The sequence below is a fragment of the Symphodus melops genome (assembly GCF_947650265.1).
Source record: "Symphodus melops genome assembly, chromosome: 13".
NCBI lineage: Eukaryota > Metazoa > Chordata > Actinopteri > Labriformes > Labridae > Symphodus > Symphodus melops.
The window spans coordinates 21,871,497-21,887,955 of NC_136703.1; the positions used below are offsets into that span (position 1 = coordinate 21,871,497).

Consider the following 16,459-nt stretch of genomic DNA (forward strand, 5'->3'; position numbering starts at 1 on the left):
TCAGTTTTTCACGTCACAACTGTCACTAATTAGTCAATTCTATATTTTGCCCAAAGATGAGGGTAAGGGGAAAATGTTGAGAGCGCTTTTGGATTATAAAACAAGCAGCAGAGTCTCTTGAAAATGGTAGCAGTGGCCGCTAACCATTCATAAGAGGCTGGACCTGAGGAGAGCTAAATGCCATACTGGCCCGATTCATGCACTTCATCGTGAGTTTGAGCTTTTACCCTCTGGTCATTATCTCAGGGCACATGTGTGCAAGACTAAAAGACTCCAGGTCTCATTTATCCCCAGAGCAATTTATTAACATATAAACACTTAGTACTCAGTTGCTCTTGTTGGACTATTATAGCACATTGTCGCACTGTCGCATTACACTTTAGAAATGTCTATTTTGGCATCAGCTCTGAACTGACTTCACTGTTGATGTTTGATATTGTGTTCTCATTTTGTTTTTATTAAATCTGTTTTAAATGCTGTGCTTTTGTCCCCTTGTGGGACAATAAAGAGAGTCTGATCTGAGTCAGAGTTAAATCAGGGCAAGCACTTTGCTTTTTTCCAAATCTGATCCTAAAGAGCTCGTACTCTTATATGATCAGCTGATGATCACTAATATCCTTTTTCAGAATTATTCATTTATTGATATGCTAAATGTTCAGTGAATATGTTTATAAAAATAATTTCAATCAAGCTGACACGACATAAAGTCAGACAGAAATGTGAAAAGTTCAAGACATCTGATACAAGACTGTCTGTTAAAATTTAAATTCATTGAAATCATTTGAGAATGTAACTCGCACTGAACTAAAAAGGTTGTGTCACAATAATGTGTTGTGCCCTTTTCTCCACTGGGCTGCACCTTGTGATTATTTTCATTACAATTTAAACAATTGATTGTTTTTTCTGTTAATCACATCATCATTGAATGAAGGGAACTGAGAGACGACAGAAGCCAAACCTTTTGTAAAATAAAATGTGTACATCATCTGTCTCAAACCATCTCTCCAAAAGAACAGGGATATTCAGTATGTATTTTAAAACATTTTAAATGCATCAAATCTCATAGCTCTATTGAAGATCAGACATGATGAAAAATGGAATCTGGCCTGATTTTCTCATTTGGTGCATCTCCAAGTGTAACCTATCCCCAATACAATTTTACACATTACTGCTTCTTGTAAAATGTCAAATCTTAAAGCTTATTACCAAGAATCTTTGAATCCTTGATTAAAGGCAACCCTCTCTTGAGCGACCTTATATGTGAGCCAACTGTAATCATTACTATCTATCCTCTGACCGTCACTATAATGAGGAGAAAAACTCTACTTTGTCCATATGCGTCTGCAGAAGACATTATAAAGGATGACTCACATGTGAGACCACTGCAGGCCTCTCTGTTTGCTCAAATATCCTTTGTCCTCTGTCTTTGTGCCAGTTTTTCCTTTTGTGCGTTGGGTGCATGCCTTTGCCAGTGACTGTCTGGGAGTTGAGTAGGGAGCATAACTCAGAGTCTGATCCATGGGTGAGCAGTGAAGAGACTGACATAGAGAAGACATATTCACCAGAGCCTCCTTCTGCCCTTTCTTTTAAAGTGTCAACTTGAAAACAAAGAAGATTAATGTGTTGTTGTCTGGGTGTGTATGAGTTGTTAACTGAAAGGTGGCATGGGAGAGAAGGGAGGAAATGGAAAAGAAAAAACAAAAATGCAACAGAGATCTGAATATGGGACTCATTTGCCGAGTCAGAGAGATAATCATTTTCTTTTATGAAAAGGTAATCAAATCATGGAAAAATATTACATTATAACTCTTTAGGTTGATCTAATTTAACCCTTTTACTTGAAATAATAGAATGCATTTTTTTTAGGTAATATGTGAGAGGTTGCTTGTGGAAGATTCTCTCAATCTCTGTAGTTGCATGAGCCAATGACATTAGTATTTGTGCCTTAAAATTGCTCCATTACTCAATCCCTCCAACATTATTAGTCTATCTTCTCTGTCTGCCCTTCATTCCTCCCTGGCATTTTGTTATTATTCTCCACTTGTCTCAGCAGTGGGCTCCTCTCCCACATAGCTGTCATATTAATGATTGTTTGTCTGATAGGGGAGCAGGAATTAACGGGGGAGGGTTATTAGCAAAGTCATGTCTCGCCTAATTGTAACGTCCAGTGAGAACCTGGTCCAGACAGCTGGCTGAAGATCTGTTGCCTAAGATATAGGTTACCATACTGACATGCTCCTTGTCTTTCTGAATCCCCTTCTCATTACTGGCAGTCTTCTACCAAGAAAACCAACAGTATTACTTTACCAACGGTCTCCAGCAGTAAACAGTATTAATGCGTCTCTATTGTACTCTACATCCATACCTCTCATTTTTACGTTTACTTATTTAGGGGATTTAGGGTTGGTGATCAGAAAACCCAAAACATACTCCAGAAGATTATTTGATATGAATATATGAATGTTTGTTTGTGTATTTATCAAACTGCAAACATCTATTATCCAAGCCCAAATTAATTAAGAAACTTCTTTATTGGAATGTCATTGTGGAAAAACCTTGAAATGAAACTGTGCAACTTGACATTAAACAGAATGAATTTTTACAACCATAATAGAAATCAATACTTAAGTGAAAAAGTAAAAAAAACACAATATCTAGTAAACTTCTGACTTACAGTAAGATAAACAATAAGCAACTTAAACATGTAAACATTCTAAAACAACTTGTCATATATGATTTTTGGTAACCTTTACAGAAACAGTATTGCATGTGCAGTTTAATGCAAATTATCCCTTCCTCAATCCCTAGAGCTCTAAATGGTGGTCCATTCCAACAAAAGAATCAGATCAGTACCTTCATGTTTAAGTTTTAAGAATCTGTGTTATTAGTGCAGTCACATTTAGCTGCCTTTTCCTCTCTAGCAAAAAAGCCTGTCATTATCAGTGCAGGTTCAAAACCTTCGTATCAAGTCAAATATTGAGGTGTGGTTTTTGTTGACCCCTGTTATAAATACAATACTTTTCCTTTTTCGTTCATTTTTAAATATGTTGTCCTTTTAAGTTGAATTAATTTAAAGTGAAGGTGTCCCCTCGTTTCAGCTCTGTTTCCAGTTCAAGAGTCTGTTGTGTTGGCTCGACCTTGGAGGTGCAGTTTCTGACTTCCGCTCTAAGCTCAGAAAGCTGCTGAGCATGGCTCGAGAGAGTTCCGTTGACTTGCAGGAGTAGGCTGCTAGATTGTCCTTCCAACTCTTCCCTGATTCTCTCCAGGTCCTCTGCCAAGAAATTCAGGCCCTTACACTTGTCCTCCACATTGGCAACACGCCCCCCAACCACAGTTACCTCTTTCTGGACCCCCAAGGCTGTGCTTCTACAGCCTCCGACCTCCTCAGCTAGCCTTCGCCTCAACTCCTGCAGCTCAGCCTTAAGACGAGTCAGTCTGCGTTCACCTGCTCCAAGCATTGAAGCCTGATGTCCAACCAGCTGGACTACACCCTTTATCTGCTGGGCTAGACGGGCCTCTCTCTCATGCCAGGAGTTGTTGGCTTGACCCACCTGATGTGCCACTGTCCCAAGTGAATCCTGGAGATTTTTCAGGGTGTGGTTGACTGAACGGACATTGAATTTGAGGATTGTTAGCTCTCCTTGGGTGGGAGGGTCTCCCTCTGCTTGATCCTGCTGGTCTTTGTGGGTCAGTCGCCTAAGTACCTTATTAAGTGTGGTATTAAGCCTACGCAAACGGTCTTCTTGCATGTCCATAACCTCTTTCAAATCCTGCTCCTTTGCTATGTTTGCATTTGTCGCAACAGAGTCTCCCTGGATTGCAACTGAATTTTGTGGTGAAGAACAGGTAGAGGAGCAGAGACTAGTAAGGCTGCTCAGTTGCTTCTGCAGTCTGTCGACATCCACCTCCAGTCTCTCTTGCAAGGACTCAAGTTCTGTCTCAAGAGCTGGAACAGCATGACCCTCCAGCAGTGCAGGGGCAGTGGCATTCCCCAGCTCTTCCAAAGCTGTCAGTAAACGGTATTCCAGAGCCCTCAACTTGCCCTCCATTCTGGACTCCAGGCCCTGTCCTTTCATGGCTCTGTCTAAGACCCCATTTCTCCTTCCAACCTCATCACTTTCAATCTTCCCAGTCAAGTTAAGCTTATCCTCTACATACCCCAAACGTCCCTCCAGTATCCCCTCTATGTGGTCCTTGTGTGCTCCCAGCTCCACTCTCAGGTGCCCCTGGGACTGGTTTAGCCCTGCCCCTGACATTTCCAATTGCTGCACTCTTTCTATCAGGCCACTCATGCCACTACAGCAGCTCTCTGCAGCCTTTAAACCGTGAATCTGTGCCTGGAGGTTTCTCAGCTCTGTCCTTAAATTTGTGTTACTTTCTTCCAGAGCATCTTCCATCTGCTCCTGCCTCTCACCTTGTTCCCTCTGGCACTGACGACGCACATCCCCAGCTTTCTCCTCACATCGACCTTCTGCACTCTCCACACGCTTCTCAAACCCACCAAGAATTTCTATCCTTGCCTCACTCAACTTTGCATCCATTAACTTCTCCAAAGCCCCTGGTGCACTGCGCCCAAGGTTGTCAGTGGTGTCTGATACAACACCTTCTGTATTTGATATCTTTTTCAGTGCTCCATCATGTCCCAACACTGTTGCTTTTAGTTCCTGCAGCTCTGCAGTCTTGGCTTGCAGGTCTAGCTTGAGCTCCTCCACCTTTCCATTCAGTTCTGTAAGGCCTGGAAACACGTGTCTGCCATCTAGACCCTCTGTGTCAGAATCTCTCCCAGGAATCTCTACAAACCCCACAGTGGCTGAACCAGAGGAAACGGCCGGGCCAGAAATAGGGCCTGGCGCAGCTGAGAGCAGAGCTGACAGCATCCTGTTGGCATCCTCTCTTAGCGAGGCCCGTAGACTATCTTCCAGTCCATTCACAGTACCCCTCAGGGTCTCCAGGCCCTGGTTTAGACGTTGCACATCCTCCTCCATTCGAAATATTCGTTCCTCTGACTCGCTGTCTAGTATCTGACCTAAAGAGAGAAAGGTTAGGCTGTTAACAATGGTACCAACACAAGTTTGTGCCTTGGTGTTATAGTTGTATAAATTTGACAGAAGGTTATATCAGTCCAGAGATAAGCTACACAAAACACACATATAACACACCTATGGGCTCACCCTCAGGTTGTTCTACACCAGAGGGAATGGGAGGGATTTCCTCTGGTATGTGTTCCTCGGGTCCTTGGCTGTGCTCGTGCTCATGATCATGTTCATGCTCGTGCTCATGCTCTTGGTCATGCTCTGTGTGATGTGGTTCTTGGTGCTCTGGCTGTATCTCTGGCTCAGGCTGAGGTGGAAATGGCTCAAAGGACGTATCTGGGTAAGCGGAAGACCCTGGAGGCCCAAAGTGGCGCATAGGGTAAGAGTGAAAACTGCTTGTGGGAGGTCCTTTGGGTTGACTCCATGGGTTGGCCTTCATAACGCTGTTGATAGGTGGACCCTTGAACATGGGCCCCTTGAACATGGGCCCTTTGTACTGTGGGCCCTTGAACTGTGGGCCTTTCATTGGTGGTCCTTTCATTGGTGGGCCTTTCATTGGTGGTCCTTTGAATGGTGGCATCATTTTCATTGGGTGTTGGTAAACTGGATGTCCCTCCATACAACCATAACCAGAGTAACCAGGACAACAACGCCACTCCAGCTCTGTGACAGTTTTATGTGCTACCTTGTACATTGGTTTGTACATCAGGCGATACCTGAAGGCAACAACAAACCTTTGGTCAGACTTGCATGCCATGAAATAGTGTAATTCCAAAGAAAATTCTGTTTCCAGCTCAAAGGCTGAATATCTTAATTACATAATAAGAACTGCTAATTACTCACAGAAGAGTTGGACATTTTTGACCCCAGGAACACTTGTTGTACTCGGCTTTTACATAGGGTGCTGCTCCATCCTGAACAGTGAATGACACTGTCTTTTCAACAACATAGGCACAATGATTCCTTTTAGAGAGGAGATAGAATAGGACAAAATAAAGTTTTGACACATTTTTTTGTATTTTGTTTTTGTCTTTCAAAATACCGCAGTTTTTCGTGGTTTATTATTATTATTGCAAAGTAATTTGAAATCTTAAACAGTGTAAATGTACCTCTTCAGAACAAGAATCAGAGATGAAACTTACTTGTGTCTGCTGGTGGGTTTCCCTTGGTCATGGTGTGGACTGAGCCCAGCTTTATACTGGTTAAACTGGAGTGGTCTGTAGAACTTTGTTTCGACCACTGTCAGAAATAGGGTGAAGAATAAAATCGGACACGATGCCATAACCAAATGCATCCTTCAATATCCACATGGAAGGTCAAGATTCAAGTTAACAGACTCTTCAAGCTGACGAAAAAAGTTTTTAAAAAAGAAAAAAAGTATTTCCCGGTCCAGAGCATGTAAAGATTCAGTTCCACTGTACCCACTTTGTGTGGAAATTATGGAATTGCCCAGTCTGAAAACACATCAAAGTTACAACAGTCTCTGCAGAATAACCTTTCGTGGCTGTGCTTTAAAAAATGTCAATCTGTGAATGTTGACCCTAACTGGGTCTGTGGGTGTGGTGGACTGAGTTAGTGACAACAGTCCACTGTGAGTTTGGTGGACTTCTAACTCCACTAATAGGGCCCCACTTGCACCACATCTGCATATCTCCTCCCACCTATCCTCCTCAAAGTAACACCAACGTGACACAGGAGGAGCGAAGAACACCCTAACCTTTACAGTTTTTCCTGTAGAATTTTTGAGAACTTAGATTTATAGGAATCAGGGTTTTATTATACATCAAGTGTTGACTCTACCATTAAAGACGGAGGCTGAATCCCCATTAGCTATTTTCCCATGTGACATCACAGCTACCCAGAGGGGAAAATAACACGTCATGTCCAAAGTCAACAACACCAATCCTTGACCCAAAATAGACAGCCTCACAAGGGGAAAGGGGATTAAAGGCAAATGTTTATAAACATTACATTTCTCTTCTTTCTTTAGAGGGCAATGTATCCTGTTGTGTGTTTCAACCTTTAGGTGTTTTTAAAGGAGATATTTTGACATATTGGATGTCGCACATATTGTGTGCGGTTTTGTCTGGACGCTAAATAAGACAGAGCATTGAGCCTTTTATAGCAATACTGGCAAATATGCTGAACTGATGTAGATTAGAGAAGCTGCCAACAACATTGAGCAAAAGCAATTTCAACAAAGGCGGTGCTCCTTAAAAAGGTGAATGATTTTCTGCAGCCATTTCCAGATCCCATTTCCCCAAATGATCTTCTGATTCCTTCAATATCATCATCCTCATTATCCAGAATGATATACAGGTAAGAGTGATATTCTTTATAACTGACAAACACAACCTTTCCACTGTCTCGGTCTGCAACTTAAAAAATAATTTATATTATATATTTTTTTTATTCCTGTACTTGAATAGCTGGATCGCCTAATTACACATAACTTATTAAATAAAGTACTTCACTTTTGGTAACTGAAACAAACATATTTGTTGTTTTGCTTCATGATATACCTTAATTTTCCAATCTCTTGTTTAAAATGCTACCTTGTGAGTTGAACACTCCCAATGTTTTATATTTAACCACATCTGTATGGGAGGCTGCATGTTGATATTTTCTACCATTTCTATTTTTTTTCTAGGTTTGGTGAATGAAATCGGTGGAGCACCTCAGGTTATTTTGCTCCACACGTATACATTGACACAGTTAAAACCTCAACCTAACAGCAAACCTCCAGGAACTTGAACAAATACAAATAAATACCCTGTGTTGAAGGCTGAGACAGTACACACCCATGTTTAAGTGCCTTTCCTCACAGGCCCACACATTCATTTACAACACTAGTCTTTGTGCAGCTACAGAAGTTAGGTGTACCACAGCCACCAGATTTTCCACTAAAAGACTAGCTTGGTGGAGCTACATTGAAGTTACATGGATTCATCATAGTCAATTATTTTGAGGAATTTCTAATAATATTCATATTTGAAATTCAAAGTGAGGCATTGAATTCCTAGTGTCAACTTTTAAAGGGCAAACTGAACCATCCAATGAAACCTTTGCTGAAGTAAAGTATTTGAAAGCTTTTACTTTTATGCTTCAAAGTTGTTCATTATGTTTCACTTTTCTCTCCGGCTTGTCCTTCTGTTCCATTACTACGGAGAATACAGCCCAGCATTAGACAGAGTCTGTAATTCCTTTACAAGGTAAAAATGTAACTTGGTATTGATATATGAATCACAAGGCTGTCTGTGACATTTCAGACAGTGTAGAGGATTGAGGGTGACGATGGAGCAAACTAAGTAGCACATCCATTTATCACGTGAGAAACTGTTTGAAGGCCTGTCCCAGATTTTGGTTCAGATTTTTCTAAAATAATTGGATGCATTAAACCAAGTATCTTCCTTAAGGAGAATGTTTTTGTTGCTCTTATTTTCTTTAGTATTTCCATTTCATGCTCCTCTAAACTTCTATTCCACTCGGGGATGTCACAAAAAACAACAACATGGATGCCTGTTTCTAAACCGCAGCAACAAAAACATTGTAGACACCCAGATAGTAGATTTTTTTTTTTTAAATTACTATAAAATTGCACTTCCTGATCACTGTCTAAATTGCACAGAAGCTTTGGCAGCTTTTACAGACCCAATTTAAGATATTCCTCCTCAATTATCCCTCATAGACCAGTTGAAATGACCTGTGAATTTATATGGACCAAGTCGGCTGTCTGTCTTTCACTCACAGCGGCTTTGGGTTCAAATGTTTTTAACTTCGGTACTTTGCAGTCTACCTTCACTCATTAAAATAATGGAGATATCATTTGAAAAGACGTGGTTTTGTGAAGCAAAGTATTGAACATTTTGACAACCCTAATTCCACTACATTTTAGAGTGACATACTTTTATTTCATGGAGCTTACACAAGTCTCTCCAGTCTGATAATGTTACATCATGTGTCAGTCACAGGGGAGATGTTTTCTGCAGAAAGAGGATTTTTTTTTTTAGTACATTGATGGAACTCACATAATGCAAACGTAGGATTTTAATGAGAGAATTTAACCCGTCAAAGAAGTTCTGAGTATTTGATAATATTTTCAGACCACCATTTAAGTCTGACATTCGTGAAAAATGATTTGCAGTGACCATTGTAACATGACCTCAGTTTAAACAAGAGTAACACTGTGTGCATTATTTTGCAGGGTCTTTTTGATTGACCCCTTTTTTAGACCCAGGCCCATTTCCTGTATCCTGTTTGTACCAGGTCCCACCTCCTCTACCTGGAAACACCCTGTTCAGTGCAGATACACAACAGCTTGTGTGTGTTTCATATTCTCCGTGAGCTTTTTCACCCTCCTGATTTGTAAACAAGCTTTCATTGTATGATGTGAAACATGCTGCAGAGCGCACAAGCACCCAGCCTCAGACTTTCTGCTGCTGTGAAACAAGAGCAGCTTTATTCTGACGGCTACACCCAGAGTTTCCCTTGAATGGCATCACACAGTTACAGCTGTTTTAGCTTCCACTCACCTGCCTGTCATAACGCATACGTCAGACTTAAGCTGGTTATTGACTTCTCGGCACAGCAACATTATGAACAGTGTGAGGTCGGCCTGCTCATGTGTCTTTGAGAATCTGGAACATATGGCTAGTTTCATTTCTGTTTATCCCTTTTCCTATTTCCTTTTGTTTAGTTTTAACACCAGCCTCCCAAATTCTGAGCTGCTCTGTAAATCTTTTATGTGTGTGTTTGGTTTTCAGTAAAGTTTGTGTTTTTCTGGACTGAGTGACTTTGGCAGTACTCTTCAAACACAACTGGCACGGATAGTATTTGCAAATCCATTGGAGGGTTTAGGGGGACATTTTTGAAAATACAAATGAAGTTGTGGAATTTGCAGCATTGTTTATTTTAGAGCTGCCTATATCCACTCCTGTATGTTCACAGCCGTGTAAGCAACAAATCAGGCTATTAGGTTGCAACACTTAATTCAGTCTAACCTTGTTTCCTGAGTTAAAAAAAAAAAAAGTTTCTGAAAGATTGTTCTGTTTTCGTAAAGATTCATTCAAAATATCCTGAAGTGGTTTAGTGCTTTCTATGTTTTAGTGAGAATCTTTCTTTTTGGTTTTTGGTGTCGACCTCTTTAGAATCAGGTCGTTAGATAAAACAAATGTTGGTCTGGGAGATCTCATTTGGTGGCCACATGAGGAGCCAGAGGTCAAGGCCCACTTCACACACTCACCCAAGAAGTTCAGTATGTTTGCTGTTGCCAGACTCATGGCAGTGTGTACACATCTGGAGACGGACAACACACACACAAGCACACACATACACTAAAAAACAAGCACACACATACACTAAAAAACAAGCACACACACACATCTATCTGAAAGTCTCCTCTAAAGAAATCTCCTCTTCTCCCTATTAATAGGCTTTTCTTGCTTTCAGTTTTTCTTCCTCGATTGTTTCTGCATTCTCTTCTGTTCGTAAAGAATTGTTCACGTTTGTTGTTTTTGCCTTTGCACTTCTTCAAAACCATTCTGAAAATGCATTAATTAGGGTTTGTATTGCTTTTTTGAAACAAACATTCGATTAAGCCTGGGTGATAAAACAATAATTATCGCAATATAATTTTTCTATAAATAAATGTGACAAATGTTTAATGACAGTTTGATAGAATTTAACCTGTAATTATACCACCCAATCACTGGGAAATGGGAAGCGCTAATGGGTTTTTCTGTACATGAGCGATTTTCAGACAACTGAAAATCTTGAAGTAATTTTCCGTTTTTATGGTCTGCTCTTGTGACATTGTTATTGTGAAAGTTGTTCTTCCATGTCTTTTTGCTTTAACACATGTTAAATTTAAATACCTTGCTTTAGGAATACAGTTTGACTCATTAGGTGTTCCAGGCTCTGCTTATAAAATGTTAAAGTACCCAAAGTACCTCTGATGCATTACAGTATATTAAAGAATGATTTAAATGACATTACCACATTACTGTTGTTATTGTACTTGTTGATGCAGTAATCTTTACTTAATTGTGCAGCTGATGAGGGATTTAAACTGTTAAAGCAAATCAGACTTTATCATTATTTATTAGATGATTTTTTTTTAACTAACCCTCTTTGAACATGTGCCTTATTACAGAACATCAATATATTTACTATTAAGGCAGCTTAATAAAATCAATTCAACAATACACTGCTTTATATTTTTTCCCAGTTCTCTGTTGAATCAGATTGTAATGTAGCCCCACACCTGTGGGGGCGCTGTGGGGCCACCATACAATGATTCGCTTGCACAGAGACTCCACTTGACAAACAATTCAGTAAAATAAAAATTGTCGTTAGTGTGTTCATAACCAATACAAATAATGCACATATTATTATTAAGCACATTTTAGAAGGTACTGTGATGAATTATCTGGCAAAGAATCTAAATTATGAGTTTCCTGAATATTTTCTAGGTTTTCCATCCCTGGTTTAGCGACATTATTCTAAAAACATATACTGGGATAATTAGTTTCCTTTACAGACAACACTGTAGAGAAAGCAGAAAACAACAACTTGACTTTAAAATATTACTGCTGAATGTGTCGTGGTCATGTTTGATTTTCTTAAGGTTATATTGAACAACAGGGAACTATTGCTCTGTACAACCCGATACTATGTGTCTTTGTTAACAGGATTATACTGCCCCCTTGTGCTAACTGATGGTTTAGATGTATAGAGGAAACATTTACATTTCTTTCAAATGCTCTGGCTTGATCAACCTAAAAGACAGTGTTAAATTATAAACCATTAACTCGTAGTGGCTCTGAACAGTATGTTAAGTATTCAGACTGTAAGTAATTGACTGTGCAGGAATTTTTATTGATCTGGTAAGACCAAAAAAATGGATGTGAAGAATTCCTTTGTTGAAAATTAAAACAAAAGCCAGCTGCTCAGAGTTAACCTCAAATGTATGCCATTAATATTTAAGGCTCCTTTGATGTACTCTCCTGTGGAAACTATTAATTCAACTCTTCCTTTTATCTCACTCTAACCAGGCCAAACGTGTCCACGCTTAAAGTTTAAGAGTCTCCAGTCTCTGTTTCCTTAGAAACATCTGCAGAGGAAAAAAAATCACACCCACACACTCCCAATTACATCCAAACTAGTGAGCTGGTTTTACAATCCCATGAGTGGTGTGTGGTGTACTACAATGAATTTCTGCGACCACTGTTTTTACTGTAGTGGCAGTAATGAATGGGAAGTTCATTGCGGGTAATCCAGGCAATGATGATGGGAGGATGAAGAAGAATGTCTGTCAGATGTTGTTATCTTTTGTGAAGTCATTTTAAATAAACATCAATGAGAAGATGCAGTATGAAAAACAGCAGGGAGCCCGCCTTGGATCCACACTTGGCATCTTTTGATTCTTAAAAAAAACAGTGAGAAATAAATTAGGACATTAAAGTCGCGGCTGACACCACTGAAAACTGAAAGTAGTAAGAGCAGGATTGTTACTAAGAATAGTGGATCTTTTGGACTGCAGGGCATTAGTTGCTACCTCAAACTAGGACCTTCTCCTTTAACTACCTGTGACTTTAATATTGCAGACCCTCAGGACATGAAATGTCTACATCTGTGTTTTTAAATTTGAGCTGCAAATGTCTTATATAATAGAGTCCCTGAGTTCTCTAGAATTTGAAGGTCTGCTTATGAATTTTGTATTGCCCATGTTTGCTTTAACTGGAATCCTAAAATGTCTTTCTTTCTCGAATGTTGGAAGAGAAGCTCAGTACCACTTTCGTTGGTCGCTTAAACCAGATGACAGATTGGCTTATCAAGAGGACTCGGATAAAAACGTTTTATATTAGCAACCCAGATTCTCATGATATAGCTGCAATTCTTTTCTGTGATTTAATACACATTCAATGAATGTGGTGTAACATGGGAGTCATAGAGGTGCAGGTAGAAATGTGTAAACTTTGATAAACTTGATCAAAGCTATCTTTCCCTCTCTGACTTATGCTAAGCTAACTGTCTCCTGTCTCCCAGCTTCACATTTAGCAGACGGATTGGAGAGTGGTTCCAGATGTGGAGGGGAAGTTCATTCACTTAATAATTGTTCTTTAGCCTTCTTTAAACCATTCTAGGTTACTTGTCATCACCTTATAAGCTGGAATAAAAAATATGTTATACTGTTTTATGGACCTATATATAGTATATGATTCAGAAAGGTACTCAAAAGGTTTTCATTTTCAAGTTTAGTTGTTCTAGTACTGACCACTGCCTGCTCAACTGTAAAGCTCTGCTGTGTAAGCTGCAGTCAGTGCTGACAGTATTTGGGCTGGAGTTGGATTGCACTCTGCTGGACAGACAATGTTGGGACATTCGGCCAGCATATGTTTAGAAAACAAAGAAACTGTCCACAATAATCCATTTGTTATATAGGTCAGACTCTGTTATCATAAAGACAACTCCATACCAAGGTAATGAATGAAAATGGAAGGAAGCATTTGTTAGGTTGAGCTATGAAGGAAGTATATTTGTTCTATGATGGTATAAGAATAATAATGGGGAAAAACACACCCCGTTATACCACACATATTACACAGACGTCTAGTATTAAACTGTATGGTAGAGCAGCATATGTGAATAACTGTGTGTGGTTATGTGTAATGCTTTAATGCTCAAACTAGAGAGGTCATCTAATCCTCTTCTTTCTTTTCCGGTTAGAAACATGGCTGTGTCTTTTGGAGCAGATCGGTGCTCTGTTATATCTGCCTCGATGATCCTACAGCTCTTCTGGACAAAACCCTACATAGAGGGTCCATCACGGACAGGGCCCACTGCCCAGGGGCGCGCACAGAGCTCCCTTTCTTTGAGAAAAGTCAAAGGGGAATTCCTTAAGTTGGATGCTGCGGCGATGAGAAGCCTTTTCATCCGGCTGTTTTTCAGAGCATCCACTGGCTGCGTTAATTACAGGGCCCGGGGCTGCACTTTGAGCTCACTGCGCTCATGCAAGCTCTTGAGAAAAAGCCGCGCGTCTGATTCTCACGACACAAAAAAACAAAAAAAAACAAACTACACACAAGCACATTTAAATAGACGCAGCAAGCACGCGCACAAGAACGCTCGCGCCCGCCTGAACCAGTGGAACCAGTCAGCCAGCCAGCTGCAGCTCGGGGACATTCCTTCCTTGTCTTCTGCAACTTTAACCCCGCAGACAGACACCAGTAGGGACTGACACTGTTGGAGGACGTGAGCTGTGTTTTCTCAGCAAGACTTGAGAGGATGTGGAGCGCCATTCCTTCAGCTCGACCTCATTGAAACTTTTCACGAACAACAGCGTAGAGGAAGGCGTAGGACCCACAGTCTGTGTGTCGTTCACCAGAGACGATGGGAGACTTTCACTAGATCCACTTCGGCAGGGGGATACCATGGCGGTGGACGGTAAGAGCTTTTTGCTGTGGATACTTTATTAATCGTCGCCATATTCAAGAGAATAGTGTTGAAAAGGATACTTGAACCAGACATGAGGTCGTTTGTTTAACCCAGCACTTGCGAGACAGGTTGATCAGGTATGTTATTGGTCTTGTAACATGACGTCTGCTGTATTTGTTCATAGTTTTGATGTAAAGATGAACATTAGAAGCTAATAGCCCCGTTTTACAAAATATGAATTCACCTAAAACGGATAAAAAGGAAAAACACAACAGCTCAGCTACGTCAAAGTCTGTGCCGTTTGTTTTTAAATGTGTTTGGGGACATTGATAATGTTTTAAGAAACAGAGGATGAGTGATTTCTTGAGGGCAGGCCAGTGACCTGGTGCTGAAACGGACAGCGCACTTTAAGAGACCAGCATAACCAGTCTAATGGTTTGTGCTTTAGTGGTCAGTGGTTGCAAAGACTGTTAACTTTCTTTTTGACAGCTATAAAACGCCTTTAGAATTTTTATGATGTTTTTCCTTTGATTTTCCTCCCGCTGAATTTATTAAGCCATAATAAGATAAACATTGGAGAAGCTTTACACTGCAGTGTAGGCTTCAGGCAAAAATACCAAATCAAACATATCACAGGCAGACCAGACTCTTCACAGTATGTTCAGTAAGATTTATGTTCATAAAGGAGTTCTCCAATTTGGTACTGGCAGTTTAAAGAGCATTAGTTAATGAGGATTTTTTCTCTCATAAACAGGCAGCCAGAGGAAGTACAAGCTCAAGTTTGACAAGTGGTCTTAATTATCTGTATTTAATCCAGGAATGTGGCATATTTGTGTTTACAGCAGCAGCCTGAGGGAGTAGTTCCACTGTGAAGGAAAGTTCATACATAAAAAGTCTTGGAGTTGCACCTCAAAGAAACTAAAAATCGCATCTAGAGTCTTATTCATAATACGCAGAAGCTGCTGGTTTCTCTTGATGATTGCAGGACTCGTCTCTGCTGCGCTCTCAGCAGGGGAGACGATGAATGACAGAAAAGGGAGGCACAAAGCAAGAAAACCAAAAGACTCTCTTTCATCCCCTCAAACTCCCCGTCTCCCTTGACGCGCTCTCTCGTTCTGTCCTCTTTTTAAATTCTCTTAGTCAATTTAAGATATTGAAAATGAATGTTAGAGCACACAAACAAACACGGCCGCACACACAACTTCAAACACAGTGAGAGAAGTCCTCCAATCTGGCACATGAATCAGTAATGACCTGTGGCTTACTGCCAAGGTCTCTGTGCCAGAAACAGCATGTTTACTGTAGTTCCACACTTTTTTTAATTACTGGATGTTGGGCAGCCACCTGCTGTTGAGTGGGTTTGGATGTCTGCCTGTAGGCTGCCTCATAAAGACGAGAAAGTGGATTGTCTCACAGCTTTGACATTCAGCTTCAAGCTCTGCACAGAGTAGTAGTTGTACCTGAACTATGACTAACCAGAGTTCGAGAGAAGCTTTTCAAGAATAATATTTTTTTTACTTTTCCCTTCGTAACAAAAGAGCAGGCACAAGCATGCACTACTTAATGAGATCATCTCTGAATAACAGGGTATCCAGGTGGGTTCAAGTATGTCTTTTGTTTTAATGTCAGTCAGTGAGGTAGTTTCTGCTGAGCGTGCCTCCTGCAGCTATGCATCATCAGTGTTTACATGCAAACCCGGCCTTCTAATCATCACACCTCCTGCTTTGATCTCTTCAGCGGCATCCAGTTTCAGTTTCTGCCGACCAGCTGTGGAATATCGAGCGCTCCCTGAGGACTTCAAGCACCAGCTGAGTCGACGGACAGGTGGGAATCTAACCTGGCATGACGGGCGTGGGCAGAAAACAGCAGGAGGCAGGAGAGTGAAGCTTCTGCAGCAGCCGGGGACAGAAGCCCTGCAGGTAACTTCTACATGACATCAACAAGTCAAACAGCACACCTGAATCATGAACTGATTTTTTGTGGAGTTGTCT

General features: G+C 40.6%; 2 protein-coding genes across 6 annotated transcripts in view; one reads left to right on the top strand and one right to left on the bottom strand.

The window, feature by feature from the left end:
* The window catches only part of samd10a (sterile alpha motif domain containing 10a), a 42,418-nt gene that overhangs the window by 19,527 nt on the left and 6,432 nt on the right, over nucleotides 1–16,459 (top strand). For 4 of the 5 annotated variants that reach the window (XM_079360296.1, XM_079360295.1, XM_079360299.1 and 1 more), the window contains 2 exons: nucleotides 13,080–14,477; nucleotides 16,206–16,387. In XM_079360296.1, coding sequence (XP_079216422.1) covers nucleotides 14,465–14,477; nucleotides 16,206–16,387 — 195 coding nt within the window. In that variant the 5' untranslated portion in view covers nucleotides 13,080–14,464. The remainder of the gene's footprint in view (nucleotides 1–13,079; nucleotides 14,478–16,205; nucleotides 16,388–16,459) is intronic. The other variant, XM_079360297.1, reaches the window with a different exon arrangement.
* On the bottom strand, nucleotides 1,738–7,089 carry emilin3a (elastin microfibril interfacer 3a). Its single transcript, XM_079358701.1, has 4 exons — nucleotides 6,176–7,089; nucleotides 5,877–5,996; nucleotides 5,160–5,749; nucleotides 1,738–5,026 (listed from the first exon to the last, which is right to left on the bottom strand). The coding sequence occupies exons 1-4, from the start codon at nucleotides 6,325–6,327 to the stop codon at nucleotides 3,066–3,068; spliced, it is 2,823 nt and encodes a 940-aa protein (XP_079214827.1). The 5' UTR covers nucleotides 6,328–7,089; the 3' UTR covers nucleotides 1,738–3,065.

Excerpts from the sequence above, each read along its gene's own strand:
- emilin3a (XM_079358701.1), bottom strand. The coding sequence starts at position 6,327 with ATGCATTTGGTTATGGCATCGTGTCCGATTTTATTCTTCACCCTATTT. Across the intron at positions 5,997-6,175 it reads AAACCCACCAGCAGACACAA|GAATCATTGTGCCTATGTTG; the intron begins GTAAGTTTCATC and ends CCTCTCTAAAAG. Across the intron at positions 5,750-5,876 it reads CAAAAATGTCCAACTCTTCT|GTATCGCCTGATGTACAAAC; the intron begins GTGAGTAATTAG and ends TGTTGCCTTCAG.